The 24,471-nt window shown below is 43.6% G+C and overlaps 1 protein-coding gene across 1 annotated transcript in view; it reads right to left on the minus strand.

The window, feature by feature from the left end:
• Positions 1 to 10,606: 10,606 nt before the first annotated feature.
• Positions 10,607 to 24,471, minus strand: part of PI15 (peptidase inhibitor 15) — a 30,016-nt gene continuing 16,151 nt past the window's right edge. Inside the window, exons 3-6 of the mRNA XM_060242954.1 lie at positions 15,363 to 15,481; positions 13,258 to 13,390; positions 13,037 to 13,152; positions 10,607 to 10,809 (exon numbers count right to left, since the gene is read on the minus strand). Of these exons, the coding sequence (XP_060098937.1) occupies positions 10,674 to 10,809; positions 13,037 to 13,152; positions 13,258 to 13,390; positions 15,363 to 15,481 (504 nt within the window). The 3' untranslated portion in view covers positions 10,607 to 10,673. The remainder of the gene's footprint in view (positions 10,810 to 13,036; positions 13,153 to 13,257; positions 13,391 to 15,362; positions 15,482 to 24,471) is intronic.

The following is a 24,471-nucleotide window of genomic DNA, read 5'->3' on the forward strand; positions in this document are numbered from 1 at the left end:
CACAGCCCTTCTAATTGTCAGGAAGGTGACAATTACCAGATCATATTTGATATATAAAAAATAAAACTTCCACTGAAGGAAAAAATAACAACCTAACACCACTGTATCTAACACTGCAAACATGAAAGATTAGCACCAAAATGTGGCTACTGACTGTTGTTTGGTAAGTCAGCCAGCCAGAAAACCCTAAGCAATTATTATGGTATTAAAAGCTAGCTTGTATGCTAAAGATATTTTGGACATCCTTGTAGGTTTTTATTCTTACACCTCTTCTAATTTTAGCATATAGTTTGAAGATTGATTTAACATTTACTCTATTTTAGTTTTTTTTTAATTTATATTTGAAGGAGAAAAAGTTATATTCAAAATAGGTATTTTCCAGTGGAATATCTGCTTTAGTCAGAAAGTTTGTGAATTAAATGATCAATTTTTACCCCAACCCGTTTCAGTTCATACACAGCCACTTCATAATGAAAACACTGAGAGAAGTAGCAATTCCACTGGTATCAGTGAGAGAAGAAGAAGAAGATATTGGATTTTTATCCCGCCCTCCACTCCGAAGAGTCTCAGAGCGGCTCACAATCTCCTTTACCTTCCTCCCCCACAACAGACACCCTGTGAGGTGGGTGGGGCTGAGAGGGCTCTCACAGCAGCTGCCCTTTCAAGGACAACCTCTGCCAGAGCTATGGCTGACCCAAGGACATTCCAGCAGGTGCAAGTGGAGGAGTGGGGAATCCAACCCGGTTCTCCCAGATAAGAGTCCGCACACTTCACCACTACACCAAACTGGCTCTCCAAGGTCCAAGGGACTAGCTAGGTCCAAGGGACTAGCTACCAGACTTTGCCTCTTCAGTGAAGTATGAAATTTAAGCTGCAAAATGTTGTGAACATTCATATGGCTAAGTTTGTGCTGATGTTCCTATATGGCAGTTGGCAGTTGATGTATTGCTAGCCAACTGTGGCTGACACTCCAGGCATTTGCTATGGAAGTTCATCCAAGAATTGTATGTGGCTTGGTTTTTAGCAAATACACAAAGCTACATATTTATCTAATCTACTGAGCACCAATGATACTGATCAGGAAAGCAAATTAATACTTCTCCATTTTTTCTGTCTGAAAACCAGTGGTTTCAAACTTTTTACATGCCATATACATTTATATTCCAAGAAACCCACCTTTCTCTATATAGAATTCGGCCCCGCTCTGGCCGCGCCGCAATGCGGCTTCGTGCCATGGGGCCGCTCTTTGCCTCCCCAGAAGGATGGGAGGCTGAAGAGCTTCCCACCCATCTGGAGCTGTGGAGCGTCGAGGCTATTTATAGCCCCGGCCCCGCCCAGCCAACACAGTTGGTTTTCAGCTCTCGGCTGGGACAGAGGCTTCGTTAGCGTCCGCAGCTGAGAGCATGGAGCATCGGGCCGGGTTGGCACATGGTTGTAGTGGTGTACCCAGGTTGCAGGAGCTCAGCGGCAGGCCCTACATTGGCAGCAGGCTGGTCAGGCCGCGGGGATCTGTGGGTGGCGCGGAGTGGCTGGTGGTGGGCAGCGAGCCCTCGGGGGCCGGGGGAAGAAGCTTTTAAGGAGGGTTAGTGCCCCTTTGTAGTGGAGGCCAGTTCGTGGTGGGCGGTTCATTTTTCCCACCCACCCCCCACGCACACGTTGTATTATTGGAGGTGGAAAGGCTGGGCTCAGTGGTAGAGCTCCAGCTCGGAGTGCAGAGGGTCCTAGGTCCTGTCCCAGCATCTTCTGTTGAAAAGACTGGGCAAGGAGAGAGTCTCCTGCTTGAGACCCTGTAGTTAAAAAAAAAGTTAAAAAAAAGAAGGCACACAGCAAAAAACTGTGTACAAGAAATAAATATATTGGTGAATAGGAATACCTTTGGAAAGCTATTGGGGGAGTGGCAGCAGAACAGCATAGTATGGGGCCAAAGAAAGGGCAAGGCCCTTCCAAAGGGAAGCAGCCGGCCAAAGGCCCCAATAAGCGGGTTCGCCCAGGGACACCAGGTGAGGAGCAACTGGATCGGTCTGAGATGAGGCAGGCCAAAATGGATAAGTTGGGTGCCTTAGAGAGGGAAAGGGGTGCGGCTGGTGCACCTACAACCTGGTCTGGGCGCAATAGGGCTTCGGGGCGGTCCGGCACCTTTACATTTGAGTGAGAGGTCCTGGCATTGCAGGAGGGCATGGGACCCAGACCAACGCCCGACCGGAGTCAGGAGGCTGGGATGAGCAGGGACGCCTTGGCGGGGGACAAAAGTGAGGACCCAGAGTTGGTGGAGGAAAGGCAACAGACGGACCAGACGGTAGTAGTAGCAGTGTCAGCCTCAGGAGAAGAAGGTACAGTTACACCAACACAACAGTCCCAGGTGTGGCCATGGGGACCTTGGGGCTATAATACAGTGACGGGGCCCTCTAGTGGGGGGCAGGTTTTTACACCATTGGACCAAGGCGGACATTGGGTTTTTCCTGCCCAGCCTGGCTCAGTATGGGCGGTGGGTGGCCACCCGATGGGCCGTGCTCAGGGCACTTCAGCTGGGTGGTGCAAGCCGCCGGTAGCCTCCCGTGGGGCAGGCATATGGCCCTGGCTCAACCTGTGGGGTGGCCGAGTGGTCAATGGAATGCTTGGAGTTATCCTCGGAATCCTTATGGTTTGGTGCCTTTTTTGGCGCTCCCCTTTGGGGATACCATGCTCCCCTTAGGGGACCATTTGACCCCCGCGATGTGGGGAAAAAATTTAAGGGGGGAATATGTCGATGTATTCAGCCTCCTTTACAGGGAATTGGAGAAGAAAAGTAAGGACGAAATGGATGAGAAGGAAAAGGAGAAGCTATGGCATAGGAAGGTTGATCGCACCTGGGCCAATTGGCTACTGGGGTTTTTGATATACGCAGGAGTCATTCCCAGGGCGCAGCCATGTAGAGCGGCCCCACTATTTCAATACTGCGATATTATATATAGAGCTTATTCAGATTTTGCGGGGGCGGCCTGGTTACAGTATGATGAAACGTTTAGGATGAGGGCAGCTATAATCCGACCTTACCTTGGGACCAAATTAATCAGCAACTGTGGCTGCAGCTGATGGCCCCAGCAAAACCCAATTTGGGGGACAGGACTGACAGTGGTCACCTGGTGCACAGACAATCGGGAGTCGCAGTTGCCCACTCACCAGCGGGCCAGCCGGTTCAACCCCGGTTGCTGTGTTGGGAGTTCGCTTCTCAGGGAGTGTGTTCCCATAAAGCTTGCAAATTTCGGCATGAGTGCCTGTTATGAGGCGGGCCCCACGCATTTTTGGCATGCAGCAAAACAAAGCAGAAAGCGGGGCCTAAGCACCCCGGAGGCAGTGGCAATGCACAGATGCCTGGAAAAGAGTCCCAGTCCCATTCGGCTGAAAGTGCTTAGGCGTTTCCTGGAGGGTTATCCCAAGGAGACGGATAGGGCATACTTATGGGAGGGGTTCTCAACGGGGTTCAGGATACCATTTCAAGGGCCTAGGGCGCCTTGTGGGGCTTCCAACCTCCGTTCCATTGTAGGGCTCGAACAGGTTGTTCGGGAAAAGATAGCAAAGGAATGTGCCGAGTGCAGAGTCATCGGTCCTTTTGACGACCCCCCAGTTCCATGTTTACGGGTTTCTCCTCTTGGTGTTGTGCCTAAGAAGGCACCTGGTGAATGTAGGCTTATTCATCATCTTTCTTATCCTAGCGGCGGATCAGTGAATGATGGAATTCCCAACCACCTATGTTCAGTCAGGTACACTTCCTTTGACCAAGCGGTCAAAGTGGTGCGGGGGTGCGAACTGGGTGCAGAAATGGCCAAATGTGACATTAAGTTGGCGTTTCGCCTGTTACCAGTTCACCCTGAAGATTTTGAGTTGTTAGGGTTTCAGTTTGAGGGGAAATATTACATGGATAGGGCCCTAGCCATGGGATGCTCTGTATCCTGCACAGCCTTTGAGAGATTTAGTTCCTTTTTGGAATAGTTGGTGATGACAAGATCTGGGCGCAAGGAAATGGTTCATTACTTGGACGATTTTTTGTTTGTCGGCAGGGCAGGGACCGGGCATTGTGCTCAGCTACTAAACTTGTTTATGGAGCTGGCAAAGGAGCTTGGCGTTCCTATTGGCGCATGAAAAAACTGAGGGTCTGGCGACACCCTTGACATTTTGGGGCATCAAGCTTGACACTGTTCAACAGGTGTCAAGGTTGCCTGAAGAAAAGGTACTGCAACTTAGGGAGAGGCTCGCTGCTATTAAACCTAAACGCAAGGTGTCGCTTAGGGAGTTACGGCAGCTGGTCGGGCATCTTAATTTTGCCTGTAGAGTGGTAGTGCCAGGTAGAGCATTCCTTCGGTGCTTTTGCAATGCCATGGGGTCCCTCTGGTCTCCTCATCACAGGGCGCGTATAACGGCCAATATGCGCAGCGATCTGGAGGTCTGGGAAACCTTTTTGGAGTCATTCAATGGGGTTTTCTTTTGGCGTGAGGACCTGGAAGTTAAAGCGGACCTCCAGATATCCTCAGATGCGGCTGGGTCGACCGGTTTCAGGGTTCTTTTCCGTGGGCACTGGTGTGCCGGGCAGTGGCCCCAGGACTGGCAGGACAGTGGGCTTTGCCGGAATTTAACATTTTTGGAGTTTTTTCCTATTGTGGTGGCAGTATGGAACTAGGGGGAACAGCTGGCTAATAAAGTCATACATTTTTGGTGCAACAACTTGTTGGTTGTGCACGTTATTAACTCATTAACATCTAGGTCAATTCCAGTAATGAATCTGGTAAGGGCTTTTACATTGTTCTGCCTTCAATTTAATGTGTTGTTTCCGGCGAAGCGCGTGCCTGGTGATGGTAACGGGGTGGTGGACGCCCTGTCTCGCCTACAGATGGGGCGTTTTCGCCAACTGGCCCCGGAGGCAGATCCATTGCCGGAGCAGATGCCCCAGGACCTGTAGCAGCTTGGCAGGCCAAAGCCGGTAGGGCGATTATGTTAGCCTTGGCCCCGAGTACCCGGAAAGCTTATGAGCGTGTCGCTCGACAGTTTAAGGTGTTTAGAGATATGGCTGAATTGGGGGATAGTTGGCCCATTCCACTGTTACATTTGATGCAGTTTTGTGTGCATCTGAAAAATAACGGCTTAACAGTTAAGTCTATTCGGGGGCAGTTGGCCGCCTTAGCTTTTATCAGTAAGGTGCAGGGCTTTCAAGTATCAGTTGGGGATTTTAGAGTTAAAAAGATTTTGGAAGGCTGGTCACATGAGCAGGGTGCGCAGGAGGACGCCCGGCAGCCCATCTTGCCGTCCATACTTTGGGGGTTGGGTTGTGTCTGGCCTGAGGTGTGTAGCTCTAACTATGAGATTGCACTTTTTCATGCAGTGGCACTGACTGCATTTTTTGGTGCACTACGGGTATGTAAACTGGTCAAGCTGTCACAGAATGATCAGTCTGAGGGGGTGTTGCAGCATAGCGACATCAAATTTGTGGGGGGAAATGTAGTGCTGCATGTACAGCGATCCAAAACAGATCAGCGGTGTAAGGGCACCAAGATCACAGTAGGTCCCTGTGAAGAGGCCAGTTTGTGCCCCATGCAAGCGTTACAGCGCTATGTGGCAGTAAGGGGGAGCTCCCTGGGCCCCCTTTTTTGCCATAAGGGCAGGGTTCCTCTCATGAAGTATCAGTTTTGGGCGGTCAGGGCTCGTGTCTTGGCCAAGTTGGGTTTGGCAGGGTACAAGTTTGGCACTCATTCATTTCGGATTGGGGCCGCGTCCACTGCCGCAGCAATAGGCTATTCGGGGCCGGCCATCCAAAAGGTGGGCCACTGGCATTCAGCAGCTTTTCGCGCCTACATACACCCATTGGTGATTCCATGAGGGTGTTGGGGTGGCTGTTGTGTGTTATGTGTGTTGAAGTTCAGTTGTGTTTAACTGTTTTCTCATTCCAGGTGCTGTGTCTTGCCAGGGGAGGCTGCGGATCCTCATCTGCGGGCACAGTTTTATTTTCTGGGCGGCCCACTATGCAAAGAGATCACCAGTCGGTACCCAGTTGGGGCTGAGTGAGTGGGCTGTAGTTGAATGGCAGGGGCAATGTGGGTTACAGTGGCCAGGGCTCCTGCCATTGTTGTTTTCGGGCAGGGCTGGCCCCCTGCCTCACATTCTGGTCATTCATCTTGGCAGAAATGACTTGAGGCTGATGAAGGCCCTTTCATTACAGGCGGTGACGGACCTTCAGGTCATTGTGCGGAGGTGGCCCAGAGTCCGTCTGATTTGGTCCGCCATCCTACCAAGAAGAGACTGACAGGCCACCTGGGACCTGGCTGGGGTCGAGCGGGCCAGATGAAAGGCGAAGCGGGCCCTGTGGAAGGCCTTGGATGGAGGTCTGGGTACCTTCCTTCCTCACCCAGGAATTACGGTGGAGTTGGGGGAGCTGTTTCGGCAAGATGGGATTCATCTGTCGGATGTAGGGAATCGGGCCTTCTTAAGTGACATTCGGCAAGGGCTTCGGGTGGCTGTAGGCCACCCGGTGGGGGCTAATGCCTAAGCAGAGGCTTGGCATTGGCGGTGGCAGAAGGAGCAAGGGGTTATACCTTGCAGGTGAGCACCCAGGCATCTGCACCTGTTAGTGCAGTCGATGCGCATGAGCAGCAGATGGGCTTTACAGCTCAATGCTGTATAATGCGGATCATAGTCATGCCTCCCCCTAGATTCGCCTCCTTCTGTGTATCGGGGCGGAAGTTTAGGGGAGGGTAGTTTTGGCCTGGCCGGCCCAGCATTAGCCATAGACTTATGGCTCGTGCTGGGGGCAGGGTGGCTCGCCCCTTTGTTGGACTTGGCGGGGTCGGAGGAAGACCCCAGGGCTTGTCCAACTGCAGGTTGCCCTTGCCATGTTAGTTGTATTAATAAAGTGGCCCGTTTCCCAATATTTTGTGTCAGCCTCTTCATTTCGACGAGGGGGGGGGGAGGGCAAATGTATATATAATTTGTATCTGCCAATGAACACAGGTCATAAGTCAAACCTGTTAGCATTTTGTAATTGTTGCATGCCAACTGAGTGCATCCTACGGCATATTTAAAATTCTACATGGACTTCACATTGCAAAAGGATATAGAGGCAATGGCATACATTGTTCTAGCTGTCTTCAAAGGAAGACTGTTATGCACACTGAAAAATCACAGGTTTTCATCTTTGAGGAGTGTCATTAAAGTTCCTTGAACTTATGAAGTTCTGTTATGTTACTTCAAATTCTTCTAGGATTGCCAGCTACCAGTTGGAAAACAGTTGGAGATTTTGGGTGTGGAGCCTGAGGATTGGGGTTGGGCAGGGGAGGAAGTTCAATGGGGTATAATGCCATAGAGTCAAAGCAGCCATTTTCTGCAGGTGAACTGATCTCTGTTGCCTGGAGATCAGTTGTAATCCCAGGAGATCTCCAGCCACCACTGGGAGGCTGGCAACCCTAGGTTCTTCTAGTTCTATATTGTATATTCTGGCTGGGAAATCTCAGGTAGAGAAATATTTTTACCTGCACTTGGTGTCCTTTTACTGGAAATGCCATCAAGTGTATCTGGGACCTTCCACAAGCAAAGCATGTACTGTGCTTCTGAAATATGACTCTTCGCTATAGCTCTACCCATATATTGTGTTCCTTTGGAATACAGTTTAAGAAACAACCCACAGAAAGAAGATAAGTATTATAGGATTTCAAGTAAACAGAGCATAAATTTTTACAATATCCTCCTATATTATTAAAATGGGAAATCTTACTTCAGCTATGTTTTAAATGTTTGATTTATTGAAAAACCTCCCTGTGATGTGAAAAATGTTCAGTTGAAGTCTCCAGTACTTTTTGCCTAATTTAAAAGAAGCTGCTCTTGTGAAATAGCTTATATTGTATTTGTTTCCTGCTACCGTTCATTAGAAGTTTGCATATAATGGATATGTGAGCTAAATCCTGGCTTCATTGAAAGAACATAAAAATATTGCCAACCAATTTCAAAGGAGCCAGGGCTTCTCCCACTGTTAGCACCACTATTGTATACTGTGAAAAGATCTGTGCACCTGTTTTGAGAGAGCAATATTTCATTACCTGTATTATTGAAAGAAACTATTCCACAGAATTAGCTTATTCATATTAACTTAGAAGATTAACACTACAATAACATGTATGTATTTAAATATATCTATATCCATTGTAATATTTAGCTACATTACAGAATCATAACTTTACCATTTTTATTTGGCAAGCATACCACACTGTTACTTGAAATTATGGCAGTTTTCATGTCATCCCCCCCCCCCCATACTAACAATTAATGTTGGGTGGGCATTTCGACCATCCCTCTTCCCAGTGCTGAGATTACCTTTCAATACTTTGGCAATGGAAATGAGAGGCTGACCACCACATGGGCATGAAAAACACTCAGCAGAATACTATGGAACATGCAGATATATTAGGGTAAATTAAATTCCCTATTTTGTTTCCCAAGAACAATTTCAGCTATGCGAAAGTTTTTATCTAGGGTTACTAACCCATGCAAAGACACTCAAAGAATCTGCTCCACTGAGAAGCAAAGTCTAAGCCTTTGCTTTCCAAGTGAAGTTCACACTACATAAGAATTGCATTGTGTTATAACAGATAGACCTGTTTTTGAACCTCCTTAATTATTAAACCTCAGCTGCAAGACTTGTTCTTTCATGTTGAGGATGTGATTAAAAGTGCATATCTCTGATGTTCTTGTTTTGTTAGTTAGCACTTGAATATCAATTATTCTCTCTTAACAACTCTAAAGTTTATGAGGGCCAACCTATATGTTAAGGATTCTTCATGCCCTCCACTGGTCCACCACCATGGGGACTTTTGATCAGAAGTGCCTCACAACTTTCATTTTTGGAATTCAAACCCCAGAAATGCAGGGATCCCGTTTGCATTGGGACTGTATTGCATGGAAAGGGGGCTTATGCCTCTGTCCCATCCTATTTTCCCACTCTGAAACAGCCCCAGGGTACCCCTATTTTCCCCACTTGAGCAATGTACTAATGACTACACATGGCGTTCCTCAACAGGGCAAACAGTAGCTCCCTGAAGTCATTTTAAATGAAGAAAACAGCACAGTGGAAGACTTGCGTCCTTTTTACATGCCATGGTCACAGTTTGAATGAGTCCACCGTATATCTCAGAACTGCATTCTGAACATATTTGGTCTCTCCACCTCAAGGGTTAGCATAATTCAGACGTCAAGATCAGGAAAAACACTATTTTAGTGGATCTTGATTGTGCACACTTTACTTTCTCTGTGTTGTGTCACTAAGAGCAACCAATGCTCTTCTATGATTTTTAAAATAACCTGACTGTAAACCAGATTGTTTTGACATTCTGGTGTTTCATTCTAACACATGGTTCATTTGCAGTTATTATTCATGTGTAACAAATCTGTCACACTATTTAATTGAACCATAACAAAGCTAGTTAGGAACAATTCAAGAAAAAAAATCATAATTCTTGAATTGTGGGCAATTTAGGCCAATGATAGATAACTCTTAAACAAGACACCATTGGCTGTTTTCTGTCTACAAGTGATCACAGGATAGAGGAACCCAACAGCTGTTCCTAATGTCACTGCACATCTGGACATGATTTTAGAATCTATATTGACATTGAAGCTCTATTTCATTAGCTGGAATAACAGATGCAAAGGCATATGCATGCATGGCTCCAGTCAGGGCAGGCTCCCTACCATACAGTATCCTATGGATACTGCAGTCAGTGGTAACATTATAAATTTTTAAAAGCTAGAATAATGTGACCAGAATGGCTTAGCCAAGATAGTTCTTGCTGCTTTTGTAATGAATGTAACTCTAGCTGCAGTGACATATTCAATTGTTTGCCTTAATGTCAGTTCATAACATTGGACCCCACTTGTAACAGAGCATATGTTTTCAAGCAAACGGCCCTGGAACTCCTATGTAGATTTTACAGCAATAAACCTATACAAATGCATACCGTTGCAATTTCAGAACAGTTTGTCTTAAAATAGTTTGTCTTTAAAAAAACAATTATACTTAGTTCTAGATTATTTCGTTAGAATGTGATTGCTTCATTCTAAAGAATAGCACACAAACACACAGAACTCATAGATGATACTTTTCTTCCAGTCTCTATTAGCTTAGACTTTTTATGTAGCCTGTAGGCCTTCATGTTCTTGAGCTTTCTGAATTTTGCCAGAAGACATTGATGAAGTTCCAAATACCATATACAAAGGGATTACATCAAAATAAGGCCTGACTTTTCACTCAGTGCCCAACCCAATTTTAGAAGCAACATTTCTGCTACTGAATTTTCTCCTGTCCAAGTTCCCCAGTTTTGCTTGTTTGTGGATCAGCTTGTTGCAAAGTGTCTTTCTCCCTCTTCCTATCTTTCAATGGATACTTATCCAACTGTATATATTAAGTGTGTATTGATGTCTTCATCAGTTCAGCAGGGATAGCCAGATTTATGCTACATCTTAATTGCACAATGTACATTATCATTATTATTATATATATATATATATATATATATATATATATATATATATATATATATATATATATATATATATATATATATATATACACACACACATACATACATACACTATGTGCAAAATTCAATAGACAAGATTTTGTCACACAATCATAGCAGTTATTGAAATATTCTACCATCTTACTTAAACCAATATAAGTAGTTTGACGTCACCCCTGGAAAGCACAGATTGTCAGTGCAGGATCCTCCATAACTAGGAGAGCAAGCAGAACAGGGCACCCCTACTTTATATGGTGCTTCTCCGATCCAGTTCCCTCTGAGGAAGAAAAAAGGTAATTGGGTATTTAGTATTTCAGAGGAATACTTTCAATAAAGTTTGATTTTTCATTTGTTATTCATAGGGCTCTTTGTATTCTGTGTTTTGGAACAGAAAAGGTACAAAAATTGATATGGGATACCAAGCTTCATGGCATTTTCTGTTACTTGTTCTTTAGTAACAGAATGTTTCTATCCCTTACAGTCAGGCCTCAGATTCAGTGGGAGCTCACAGGAGTACAGCTCCTGAACCTTTCTGAGAGTTCCATCTCCTCCTTCTGAGAGTTCCACCTCCTTGTCCATTGAATAGTATGTTCAGCTGCATAACAATCCCTGGATGAACTCCACCACCTATTTTTCAACAAAACGACCCCTGCTTACAGTCATGCAAATAACTTTCAAAGTTCATGGGCAGGCCTCGGATTCAGCAGGAGCTCACAGGAGCACAGCTCCTGAAACTTTCTGAGAGTTCCACCTCCTCCTTCCCACCTTGTCCATTGAATAACAGGTGCAGCTGCATAACAATCCGTGGATGCGCTCCACCACCTATTTTTCTACAAAATGATCCTTGTTCATGGGCAAGCTTAGTAACCTCAAAAGGATCTAAATAGGTTTTCAAGCACTGATAGACAGGATTTGAATGTTCTTTATAGTTCTTGAGAGACTGAAAATGTTGAGGATTTCATAATCCTGAGAGCTGGTGGAAGAAACTGAGCCATGAATTGGTTAAATTAAAGGTAGCCTTAGGCTGCAATCACACAAGAAGAAGAAGAAGATGATGAAGAAGAAGAAGATATTGGATTTATATCCCGCCCTCCACTCCAAAGAGTCTCAGAGCGGCTCACAATCTCCTTTACCTTCCTCCCCCACAACAGTCACCCTGTGAGGTGGGTGGGGCTGGAGAGGGCTCTCACAGCAGCTGCCCTTTCAAAGACAACCTCTGCCAGAGCTATGGCTGAACCAAGGCCATTCCAGCAGGTGCAAGTGGAGGAGTGGGGAATCAAACCCGGTTCTCCCAGATAAGCGTCCGCACACTTAACCACTACACCAAACTGGATCAAGAGATTTGGCCAGACCTAGCCATGCCTCCCATCCAGTTTAAAGAGGCTCAATCACACATGCACGTGTGGCTTCTGAGTCGCATCTGTTCTTACTCCATCTCCAGACACTCCTATTTGGATTAAATAGCAACCAGGATCATCCCAGTAGCTTTCCCCTGAGTTGCATCTAGGTTGCATATTTGGTTGCCATCTGATTGCCCCAATGTGACTCATAAGTGGAAGAGCAGTGTGATTATACCAAGCCATTTGGGGTGTGTTCGGGGGTTTACTTTCCCTAACTCCACTCTGAGGAGCGCTCATGTGCTTCTATGCTCAAGCACATGCACCAGGGAACTTTTTAAAAAAACCAACCCTTTCCATGGTTGAGGCACACTAGCAGTGTGAATGGCCATCTGTCATGATCCTGCCACTTCAACAGTAGCTGTCTGATTGCTGGGAAATGGATGAAACTCAAGCGGCTTTCTTGGAGCTGAGATAATAGTGTAGATCTCCTAGCTGAGATCTCCTAGTGTGATCACTCCCTTAGGCAAGGTGCAGTCTGTCAGCATCAGCCCACCCCTCATGTGAAATGAGGGGATAATAATACTGCTATAATTTAGAGGACTATTGAAAGGACAGAAGTAAGATAATGTAAAAGAGGCATTTTGAAAACTCAAAAGCAGTACAAAAATACTACATATGATAATTCTTTGCCCCCTGAATGACTAATAAAGGCATAAATTAAACTGAAATGCGGAAAAATTAAGAATTATTAAAAGGTATGCAAAGTGATCATAAATTCTCATATGATGTTTTTAGTTTTTTTAATCTAATCCTGAAATGTCCTAGCAGAATTTTAAATCTTGCTGGGAGTCTTTCCCCTTCTACCTCCAGTGAAATCTTTTTGTTCCTCTTGAAATCTGAAATGGTGCCCCTGAAATGTACATTACCCAGGGATAGTACTGTTATTTTTGGCCAAACTGTTATAACTTCTTTGAATTATTCTTTGTATATACAAACCATGACAAAAAACCACCACCAAGTATTTGCACATGAACATGAGAACTAGAAAGATGTCCCAAACAGAACCCAAGAAAAATTAGATTATAAAAAATTAGATAAAATGAGAAAAAGGCAACCCAATCAGATGGCCTGATAGATAAGTGGAATTAAAAGGGAGCTACTTACTTTGGAGCATAGTTGCATACCAAATAAACAGCTCGTCGCCAAACTGATCCCCACACGTTCATGTTGTGGCATGTGTGGATTGCACAGCCTATTCGATTGGAAGTAGCCCAGACCATCTTAAAAAAATGCAATTAAAGTCCAATTTAAAAAAACACATGCCTACCATACATAGACAGGTTTTGATTTAAAGCACAACATCAGAACAATGGAACTTATATAACCTGTGTGTAATGTGTACACATGGGCCCGTAGCATCTCAGAGGACATCTTGGATTGCAGTCCTGAGGATATGGAAAGGCATAGTCTTTCACCTCATCATACCATGGTTTTATCAGTTGGAGAATGGATCGATATCTAGGTATAGTAAAAACAAAAAAAGAGGGGAACTTTTTAAAATGTTTCACATAATTGTGCATAAAGTATATACTATTATGTGACTTTTATTTCATGTAATATATTTGGGAATGTACAAATGCAAGCTGATTATTCAAAAGGAGAAAAGCATAGCATTTGAATATCATGGCAGTGGAAAGACCTGAGCTACTTTTCTGTGATTTTGCTGAGATCACAAATGCATAGCCTGAATTTAAAAAATATGAAAGATAAGTTTATAGAACAAAGATGGATATATGAAATATGAACATATCTCTAAAAGGTTTATTTTGAATTTAGGTATGTTTTCCTCCCGTCTGATGAACAGCTTTGCATAATGATCCCAACTAAAGATAATCCAGATACCTATGCAGCTTGTGCTTGCAGCTTCAGCTCACATCCCATTTGCAGGTTAGTTATGGAGCTGAATTATTTTGATTGTGTCCAAACTGAAATAGATGCATCCATTTGCAGCATTACACTGTTTTCTTGAAAATCCCCTAACACGTGTTTGTTTAGCAATGCCACCTCCAATTTTTAAAAGGTGTAATTTTTTTTAAATCTGAGATTTTGAGTTGAGGCATATTACTTAGGTGTTACTGTGTTCCTTGGGTATCTGCTCATAAGCCCAGTCAGTTTTGTGAGCAGTTCACTTCACAGAAAAATGTCTGTGACTACACAAATGAAAAAGCAACTAAAGCAATGTATCCAGTGTCAGTTGTTTAAAGCATGCATCTGCCATAGGAGGTGGTGGCAGCTACAAGCATAGACAGCTTCAAGAGGGGAATGGATAAGCATATGGAGCAAGGTCCATCAGTGCCTATTGTTGGAACTCTCTGTCTGGGGCAGTGATGCTCTGTATGCTTGTGCTTTGGAGCGGGGGAGGCACAGTGGAAAGGCTTCTAGCCCCACTGGTGAACCTCTTGATGGCACTTGGGTTTTTTGGCCACTGTGTGACAGAGTGTTGGACTGGATGGGCCATTGGCCTGATCCAACATGGCTTCTCTTATGTTCTTATCTGACTGCACTGGCACAAAGAAGGACAAATTGCAAACAATTTTGGGCTTTCTAAGTAAAAATTAAAATATCCTATAGCATTGTGTGTAGAATAGCCAGGAGATCCAAAGGTTGTGTGACAGCTATAAATTCTAGCTCCTGCACAAATAGGCTTCTACACTTCACTGGTTGCTATGTGATTAAATTCCATTGTGATAGATATAGGTGGGTAGCCATGTTGGTCTGAAGCAGCAGAACAAAGTTCAAGTCCAGTGGCTTTTGTGTGCAGGCACACTTCTTCAGAAATAATAAAGAATCTGTTAAACATACAACTTCCATTTCAATGTATCTGAAGAAATGTGCCTGCACATGAAAGCTTATACCTTGAATAAAACTTTGTTGGTCTTAAATGTGCCACTGGACTCAAACTTTGTTCTTTAAATTCCTTTGTGTGCATGAAAATCATGTAAATGAAAAATACCTTTGGTTGGAAGATTCTCCATTTGCACCAGAAGTACTTCCCCTCAAGAAATTGCATCACCTGTTGCATTGACTGTCTCATTATGGCATTATAAGATTTGTAAGCAATGTGTGATGGAGAAAATTACTGACCAAATAAACAAATATGAATCTAATCCCTCATGCTAGCTTTGATGATAAATAGCTTATTTTGTTGTATTACTTGTTTGAACATGAAGTAGTTGTGAAAGAAATGAAATCTCTAAATATGTTATGGTGTCATCTATGTTTATATAGTGCTCTGCTTAATAGTTTTTAAAAATGTATTAATGTCTTTTTCCTATTATTGCATTAGAATTCTTGTAATGGTTTTTATGATGTATTGTTTTATTTTTGGTTTCTCTTTATAATTTGTTTGCTGTAATGTTGAAAGTTGTATAGAAATAATTATAATTAATTTTTTAAAAAAAAATCGCATTAAATGGCATTATCTTCTTACCTTCCAGTTCTTACAGACAGATTTTGTCCTAGGAATCTTAATAAGAAGGAAGGGCCATGGTCCCAAATGCAGGTTGCTGCCCAGGCTTCTGCAGACTTGGCTAGATTTTCATCCCAGACCTGGAGAAAGAGAAGTTCTTTAGCCATACTGGATACCAGCATGGAGAAATTTCAGAGATGAAAATTTTTTTCTGAACAAATTATGAAAAAGAAAAAGCAGATTGCAGCTGCCACTCCCACCACTCCTATCCAGTTGACTCTCTTTGGTCATTTTTGTTCTTCCAAGCATGATAGATTAACCAAATGTGAATCAGTTGACTTAAATAACATATTGCATTTATGTCCCACCCTTCCTTAGTAGTTCTTGGAGCCACAATTTAGTCTGACTCCCTGGGAGATTCTTTTGAGAAATTCTGATTTGCCCAAGGCCAGCCAACAAGCCTTAGTGCCTTGGTATTTGAACATGAATTTGAACTTAGGTTCCCATATCAAAACTCATTCGTCATCCTAGATCCTATACCATGCTGGGTCTTAGCCATAGTGTCTCATGAACTACTGAAGGCAGACACAACTGTCATTCAGTCTTTTGCTTCATAATTGTCTAAGCAAACAAAATTACCCCTGCCTTTCTACCTCTCTTTATCCCACCCTTCCTCCAAGGAAAATGGTACATGGTTGCTCACTCTCAAGACTTCTTTTTACCCTTTAAGTAGAATCCCTTTCTAATAAAAAAAAAATTCTCCTAAGGATTCTCCCGAAAAATCATTTGGTGGGGGATATGCAATGGCATGAGGCTGCTACAGAAGTTATCTATTCAGTTTTAGAGGAGGAGTGCTGTATAGTGGCTACAGTATTGGATAGTGAACCAAGAGACCAGGATTCAGATCTCTGCTCAGTCACAAAGCTAACTTGATGACCTTATACTAATCACTCTCTGCCTAACCTGCCTCACAAAGTTGTTGTGGTAAATTAAATTAAATTATTGTATAGCATTGTGTGCAGAATAGCCAGGAGATCCCTAGGAATTGTCTGGTGGCCTGAAGTCATAGCTCTTTTCTGGCACCACTAGGTGGTGAACTATACTTACATTTAGGCTGAAAGCAAGCTAAGACTCGCCCAAGGTCCTCCCAGCTGGCTTCAGGTGGACAAATAGGGAATTGAACCTGGTTCTCTAGATTAGAGTTTGCTGCTCTTGACCACTACACCAAGCTGGCAGCTGTGGTAGTGTTAAAATAGGGAATGGAACTTTATATACCCCTTACCAAAGTTCCTCAGAGTATGAGTTGGCTAAAAAGGGAGTCAACAGAATAACCTGTCATGGAACAAAAAAATGAAGAAGGAAAAGACACAGATTCAGTGGTTCTAACAATTCCCCACTGAATTGAACTCAGCTAAACTAAAATCGAGACCTGACAAATATGTGTTTCAGTTCAAGGTCCCTGAGGTTAGTGACAAAGGAGCTGGAGTCTGAAGTACAGATAGTACTATTCTGTTGACCAGATAATAAAAGAAGGCTTTATGCCACACCTAGCCAGCCCAGAGGCTTCATACCGATTGTTAGTTTGATTGCCAAATATAGTCCATGAGTTGTTCACTCTCATCCCGGGTTCAAGACATTCAGCGACTTCCTAGAAATATTTTTCTTTTGAACTAATAAGAGGAACATGACAAATATGTATACACACCATTCCATTCTGAGCCATAAATATCTCAGCGCTACAGCCAGAGTAAATTTGTAGAATGGAAGTATTTTAAACGTGTTCTTGGAATAGACCTCCTTGAATGAGGATAATTTTGCATTCAATGTGCTAAATATGACCAGTGCTAGAGACAGCGGGTTGGACTAGACTAGATTATCTGCTCATGTCTGTTAGTGGAGCAATTCCTCTCCCCAGTCCCTCTGTAGCCCACTGATCTCCCCCAAATACTGCTCCTGGGGGACAGAGGCCCTCAAGAACACCACAAGAGGCAAACTGGAGGTCTGCCACAGGCAGGGGGAATTGGTGGAAATGAGTCTCCCCATCTGTAAGCAGAGAATTCAGTCTGGATCCAGCCCCATGTACAGTGCTTTTTTGTGTGTTCTTGTGTTCACATAAAACCATGCAGTTGGCTTGCTAATGATCTGCTAGGAGTTCTGCAGAAACAAAGGACAAGAAACACATAATCAGACCCATCCAAAGCTCCAAAGAAACTTGGATTGTTACAAAGATTGCATAAAATATATTAAGTGCTATACAAAAATAAAACAAAAGTCAATCCCTGCCAATGACTTGTAACCAAAAAGGATCCATAGTTCATGCATGCACACACCCAGAATCTCCTTTACTGAAGAGATCCAGTTCCAAGGCACATAACTGTATGCACAGATCAGGTCCCTCCACTGAAAAGCATAGCAAGTTGTTTTGAGTAGGGATAGCAGGTACTGAGCTCATAAGCAAGCTCTGGGTTGCACTTACCAGTTAACATAATGCAAAAAATACATCCAAAAGATGTCATCATTTCTTGGAACCTAGGGAATTTTGTTTAAAACAGTATTGAGCACTGAGCCAGAAAAATTATAAATCATGATGCAAAGCAAGATGTTTTTTTTTTACTTTTTATTTTTTCTGTCAACATTTTAATTTATTAACTGCAATGGTATCTTAACAGCTTTTGTTTTCTGTTTGGAAAGTTTTGTGACAATTGTATAAACACTGTATTTTGTGGGTGTAAGCCAAAGTATTGGCATGCCAATTTTCTCATTTTCTCCAGTCATTTCATTAAGGCAGTCATCTAATCCACAACAGTAGATGTCTTGATTCAAATAATTACCTGTGAGTCATTAAAAAGCACACTTATTTTAATTCTCCCTTTCAGAATTTCTGCAAACTGCAAACAAGAAAACATGGGACATTCTTCAATTGCCACTGGAAGGAGTTAATTAAATCTTTCAGATACCATATTTTTCTAGGCTCAAACATAAATGTGTTTGAATATTGCCACATATATCTTTGAGGCTGTGATGTGCTGATTTTCATCACTTTGTAAAGCTGATCAAAATTCACATTGTATAGTCTACTATGGAACTGTACACTGCAAAATCACATGACTACTTGTATTGATATTATCACCCTATTTATATGGTATATAGACTCTTCACATGCAAGCAGAGTTTGAAGACATTGAAAAAGCTATTTCTCCCATGTGGGCTGTGAGATCGGAAGCCACAGTCTTGTAAGACAACTCAAAATAAATTTCTGCCAACATGTTTAAGTGGAAAATATGTCTTTCTTAGTGTTTATTTTATTTATTAAAGTTTACTTTTAAGCCACCCTTCCCTGAAAACAGGGCTCAGGGCAGTGTACAACAGTTCCAAAATCAAATAATACAGCCCTATGTAGAGTGAGTTACAGTAGTCTATCCTGAAGCTAACCATTTCATGAATTACCATCACTTCATCAGGACAACACAAGTAAGGAGTTGCCTGACTTGGCACAGTTAGAAAAAATGCCAGTCTGGCAACATTTGTCAAGTCAAGTCAAGTTTATTGTACCTGGCCATTGGCCCTCAAATGACAAGGAGGCATTCAGAATCACACCCAGGCTCTTGACAGTTGGTGCCAGTGATAGGGGCACACCATCAAGAGCTGGGAGTTGGCCTCCCAGACCCATGTCTCCCCCACCCAGGCTTAGAACCTCCATTTTATCAGGATTAGTCTCAACCGACTCTGCTTTAGCCTCATTTTGGGCAGGACCTCTAAATTTATTGTGCTTTCTTTCTTAACCCCACCCCCTAAATACTTGTTTTTGGGCTCCATTGTTCAAACCCTCTGTGAGAATTTTGCTGAACTCTAAGATTTGACAAACTTTCTAATATTTTTCCTCACAAAAAAATGGGAAAATAACCAAAACATATAAAGCAGACAGATGGAAATCTTCATCACGCCACTGTGGCCACATTGGAGAAAGTCATTTAAAAAGTATGATGAGAGTAAGGTTTTATTATGACAATTATAATTCAAGAAGTGTTTTAAGGTAGATGCTCAGCTAATATAATTTAATACAATTTCCAGTGATGTCAAAAGTGTGTGGCATATGCAGATGTTTTATGTAAATGAGTTGTGCTAATGAGCTCCAGCACCTCTGTTTTTTTCAAAATGACCCCTGGTTTTAGCCATCTCACCATAGGCTCCAAACCCTCAGCCAGATTTGCAGATGTGGTATCTGGCCCAACACCTAGATCAGGCTGCAAATCACTTTAACATTAAATTCTGGGATTGGTTCATTTTATTACCTGATTAACTGGAAGGACATACTGCTACACTAAAAAGGCACTTTCATATTGGTATGAGTGAAGCAGTTTGGAGGCTGTTGACATGCATAGTCAACAGGCTTTTGAAATACAGATTTGGAAATACAACTAGGAAACCAGTGATCTGGAAGACGAAATTGCCTACGATTTCCCACTAATGGCCCATTCTCCAGTCTTGCCTCATTGCAGGTAAGAACAAACTTTTCTTGGCCATCAGTATTGTGGATATTTGCTTTCTTTAAGTTAGTTCATACAACCCTCTCAAAACTCACCATATCTGACCAAACATTAAATACAGAAAAAGAGATTTCCATATCTGCATGCTTTTTATCCATGACTGGAAACTGACTGTACCCTTCCTTTTTTTCAGTGCATACCAAGTGATAAAAACGTATGAGCTCACAGGAAGATTTGGCAGACATGGTGTGTTTATTCGGATTCTGAGATCATAAGACCTGGATTCTAAGAGGTCTCTTTATGGAGGCAAGAGTGGTTCTTGTTACAATGTAATACAATGAAACCTGAAATAGATTTCCCTACATAACACTGCACCCCACCCCAACAAAAGGAAAAAAATACTGTTTGTTACCTTCATGCTTGAGAGGAGATGAGTAAGGCATCATAAAGGAGTCTCAGTTAACTTCCCACAATTAGAAAAGATTCTGACCGATTCCCCACTAGCCTTGTCCCAGTCTCACGCTCCTCTTCTCCACAGCGCTTCCATCAGATTTTGCACAAGCTGCCTCAGAGCTGCGACTTGCCTTGCTTCTTTCCTGTGGCAAGCAAGATCTTCTGAAAACCAGTTTCTGCTTGCCATGGGAAAGTGGCAGGGTGAGTCGCAGCCCTGGGGCAGCTTGTGCAAAATCGGGCGGAAGCACTGCTGAGAAATTGAGTGTGAGACCAGGACAAGGCTAGTGGGGAATCGGTATCTCTTACACATTTATCTCCTATTTTGACATATTTATTGCTTCAACAGTTGTTCCTCTTAATCAAATCCATACAGCTGTTGATCCTTCACACTTAACTTGTTATTCTTGTTCTGTCTCTAAATATCTTTAACATGTTCTATGCTAATTTGCTGTTCAGCCTGTCTATAAGTTTGAATGATTTTCTTCCATTTTATTTTATCTGAAGATGTGTGCATGAACATGAAAGCTCATGTTGAACAAAACTGTGCTGGTCTTAAAGGTGCCACTGGACTCTAACTTTATTCTATTGCTTCAGACCAACAGGGCTACCCACCTGGATCTATCTTTAATCAACAAAGAAAGATATAACTTTGTTTAGAATCACACTGCTTCCTGGCAATAAGCTGCATTGAGCAGACCTGAAGAGCATTCTGAGCTTGCCTGTTTAGGATTGCTCTCTTGATCTCATCAGGTCTTATAGCATTTCTAAGGAATATATTTGGATAAGTCCTCAGGAATCAAAATCAATAAGTATGCAGTGGTTAACTTAAACAGGGCTGTAATTTCAATATCCCTTTGTTTTGTTCAATGGAAGTAATTTAATAATGTGTTGAAATGCTCACATACAGATTCATCTCATAATACTGAATACTCATAAAATAATGTCTACCATATAAACCAAGACATTAGGAGTAATATTGGACACACTAAATCATTAACAGATACCTAATTCCATTGACCGCCTTTCACAAGGAACCTGGCTGAATTTATTTTGGGAAGACTGATCTCTTAAAAGGATTTCCACTCATATTAAATCTGCATATGGTACATATTCATTTGATCAGACCACTTTTGGAGAACTGGAAAGATCCACTTATGCCAAAGCCATTGAAAATAGGCCATTCCCTTTTTTTAATGGCTCGGGAAGCTCTTTGTACTAAAAAAGAGATCCTTTCCAAAGTCTATTTGTCTTTCAAACAGTTCTGTGATCTTTCATTATTAACACATTTCCTGGCTTGACATTTTTTAACATGTTAATAATTTTAGCTTTGTCTGGGGCCAGTTGTTGCAGTGAAAGCCCACTGTGTGAAATATATCTTTGGTGGGGGTAGCATTTAAAAATCTGAACCCTTTTACACATGTTTAGATTTTAATCTTCCATTAAAGACTTAATTCTGATATGACTATTGATAATACATTAAAGAAATTATTTGCTTATAACGTCTATATGCATGTTGTACTCAAAGCCCACTCATGCAAAATTATGGGAAGGAAGTCTGGCCAAGATGAAAACAACTGGAAGATTTTTTAAAAAATGAGTGCTTTCACTTTTTTAAAAAAATGCTCTTACTATGTTTCCGGGCTAATGTCACTCACAAGGTAATGTCACTCATGTTTCCCTTCTTATAAAGTGCCCCAAATGTAGACTTCTAGATTTGGGTCCTGGAGCAGGAGCATGTAGGTATTGCATGACCTGAGCAATAGGGCTGCCAAGCCCCTGGTCCGAGTAGGGGCTCCCCCATCCAGGAGGTTCCCAACCCACCGGCCCACATTGGGCCAGCGGGGAGGAACATTCCCCTACGTTGCTGGTGCAATGACTTCACCCAGAAGTGACAGCATCAAAATGGGAGAGCATGCAGGGCCGCTCTAAGTGTTTCCAGGAAAACTCTATGGTTTTCCTGGATGCTCTAGCCATTTGGGAGGGAAAACTGTATGGTACAATAGATTTTTAACCTCCCAAATGGCTAGAGCATCTGGGAAAACCATAGAGTTTTCTTGGAAATGCCTAGAGGGGCCCACATGTGCACCACCATTTTGATGATGTCACTTCCGGGTGATGTCATGGTGTTGCATCCGCTTTGCGTATGTGCATGAAAGTCCCCGCTACAGGAAGCTGGGGACTTGGCAACCCTACTGATCAAAGCTGCTCATGTTAGGATGTTATAGAGGTCATTAACAGAATCACAATTAAGCAACTTGATGGGACACACACTCACACTTCACTTGTTCTCACAGTCACACATCAGCTTCCACTACTGAAGTAACTTTTCATACTGCACATTAACTGGCAACCAGTGCAAACCTTTGCAGTTATCCCATTGATATTAATGAACTTAGACTGAAGTGCTTTTTAACATCCCTGCTTGAAAAAAAATCCAGATATCTTTGACCTCACATCTGTTTCTCATAGACATTTTTTTTTCCTTTAGATCCTGTCACATCATTTTTATTAGACTAATGAATAGGTGAATGGCTATCCAAAATAAGAAAGTGAGACAGCATAACTCCAAAAAGTTTTGCAAGTTTGTTTATATAAGCACTCTTCAAAGCACTTGAATACTTTTTGTTTCTGGGAAAATATTAGAATTGTCACCACCTGCCCTTCAGTCTAATCTGATGGTGGAGTCAAATACAGTTCTCTTTTTAAAAAAATTGCTGTGTGGTATTATTAATTTTTATGTGTCACTTCTGAAAAAAACAAAACAAAGCACAACAACCAAAACCATTCTACACTGCCACATATGACTCCAAGCCAGAATTCATTTATATTATATGCAACTTTCGATGAGCAGGGCTTTGGTACTCATCAGTCTCTGCTTGGAGAAATAAGATTCCTTTAAGCTTAGATCCGCCTCCGATCCCGGTGTCATGGGTGCTGGGGATCCTGCAGAGGAAGTTGAGCCTGCAGGAGAAACTGTGCCCCTGCCACCTGCACCAGTGCCCCTGCCTCCTGCTGGAGAAGATCCCAGCCCCCCTGCCTCGCCCTCTTGGGTGGCGCGTGTGTGTGACCGCCTCCGTCAGGACCTCAGGGATCGGAGGAGAGCGGCACGCTCACAAGCAAGACGCTCCCTGAGCCCTGAGTTTTGAGAAGATTCTGGCCCTTTTAAGAGCAAGGATGCTTGAGTTGCAACAGGATCCTGGCTGCTTCTCTGAGCCAGCAATTAGCCCAAATGGGCAACAGCCAGCAGAGGGCTATATAGCTGTAGGCTTTGGGAGGAGGCTTTGTGGAAGCAATTAGTCATCTCCCTGACGTTCTAGCATCCACTCCGGCTTGACTTTGGTTTCTGGACTCCCTGACTTTGGCTTGTGACTTCTGGACTCCCTGACCTCGGCTTCTGGACCTCAGACCTGCGATACTTGTACAGTGATTTGGCTCCTCGGACCCTCCTGCTTACTGGCTACAGACCTTGGACTGCCCCTGGACTTTGCCTGACCCGGCCCCAGCCGTGACACCCGGTGCTTCCCCCGCGCCTGCCTGCCTGGCTCCAGCTCTGCTTCCAGCAAGCACTGGGATTGCTCCACGCTGCCCCCACCACAAACCCAGCGCTTCACGAGCGCCGGCTGTGGAGGGGGCAGCGTGCTTCCTCCGTGCCTGTCTGCCTGGCTCCAGCTCTGATGCTTAAAGCAAGCGCCAGGATCGCTCCCTCCACCCTTTGATCCCAGCGCTTGCTTTAAGCATCAGAGCTGGAGCCAGGCACGGAGGAAGCACCTGCCCCCTCTGCAAACCCAGTGTTTCGCGAGCGCCAGCTGCAGAGGGGGTGGCGTGCTTCCTCCGTGCCTGTCTGCCTGGCTCCAGCTCTGATGCTTAAAGCAAGCGCCGGGATCAGAGGGCGGAGGGAGCAATCCTCGCGCTTGCTGTAAGCGTCAGAGCTGGAGCCAGGCAGACAGGCACGGAGGAAGCACGCTGCCCCCTCTGCAGCCAGCGCTCGCGAAGCACTGGGTTTGCGGTGGGGGCAGCATGGAGCGATCCCAGTGCTTGCTGGAAGCAGAGCTGGAGCCAGACAGCCAGGCGCGGGGGAAGCGCCGGGATCAGAGGTGGAGGCAGTGGATCACCCCCCAGGAGGAAGGTTCGTCCTATGGTCCGGAGCGCCTTATGGACCGAAAAATGCGGTAATTATTTCATAGGTGCCA

This window comes from Heteronotia binoei, chromosome 7, assembly GCF_032191835.1.
Source record: "Heteronotia binoei isolate CCM8104 ecotype False Entrance Well chromosome 7, APGP_CSIRO_Hbin_v1, whole genome shotgun sequence".
Taxonomy (NCBI): domain Eukaryota; kingdom Metazoa; phylum Chordata; class Lepidosauria; order Squamata; family Gekkonidae; genus Heteronotia; species Heteronotia binoei.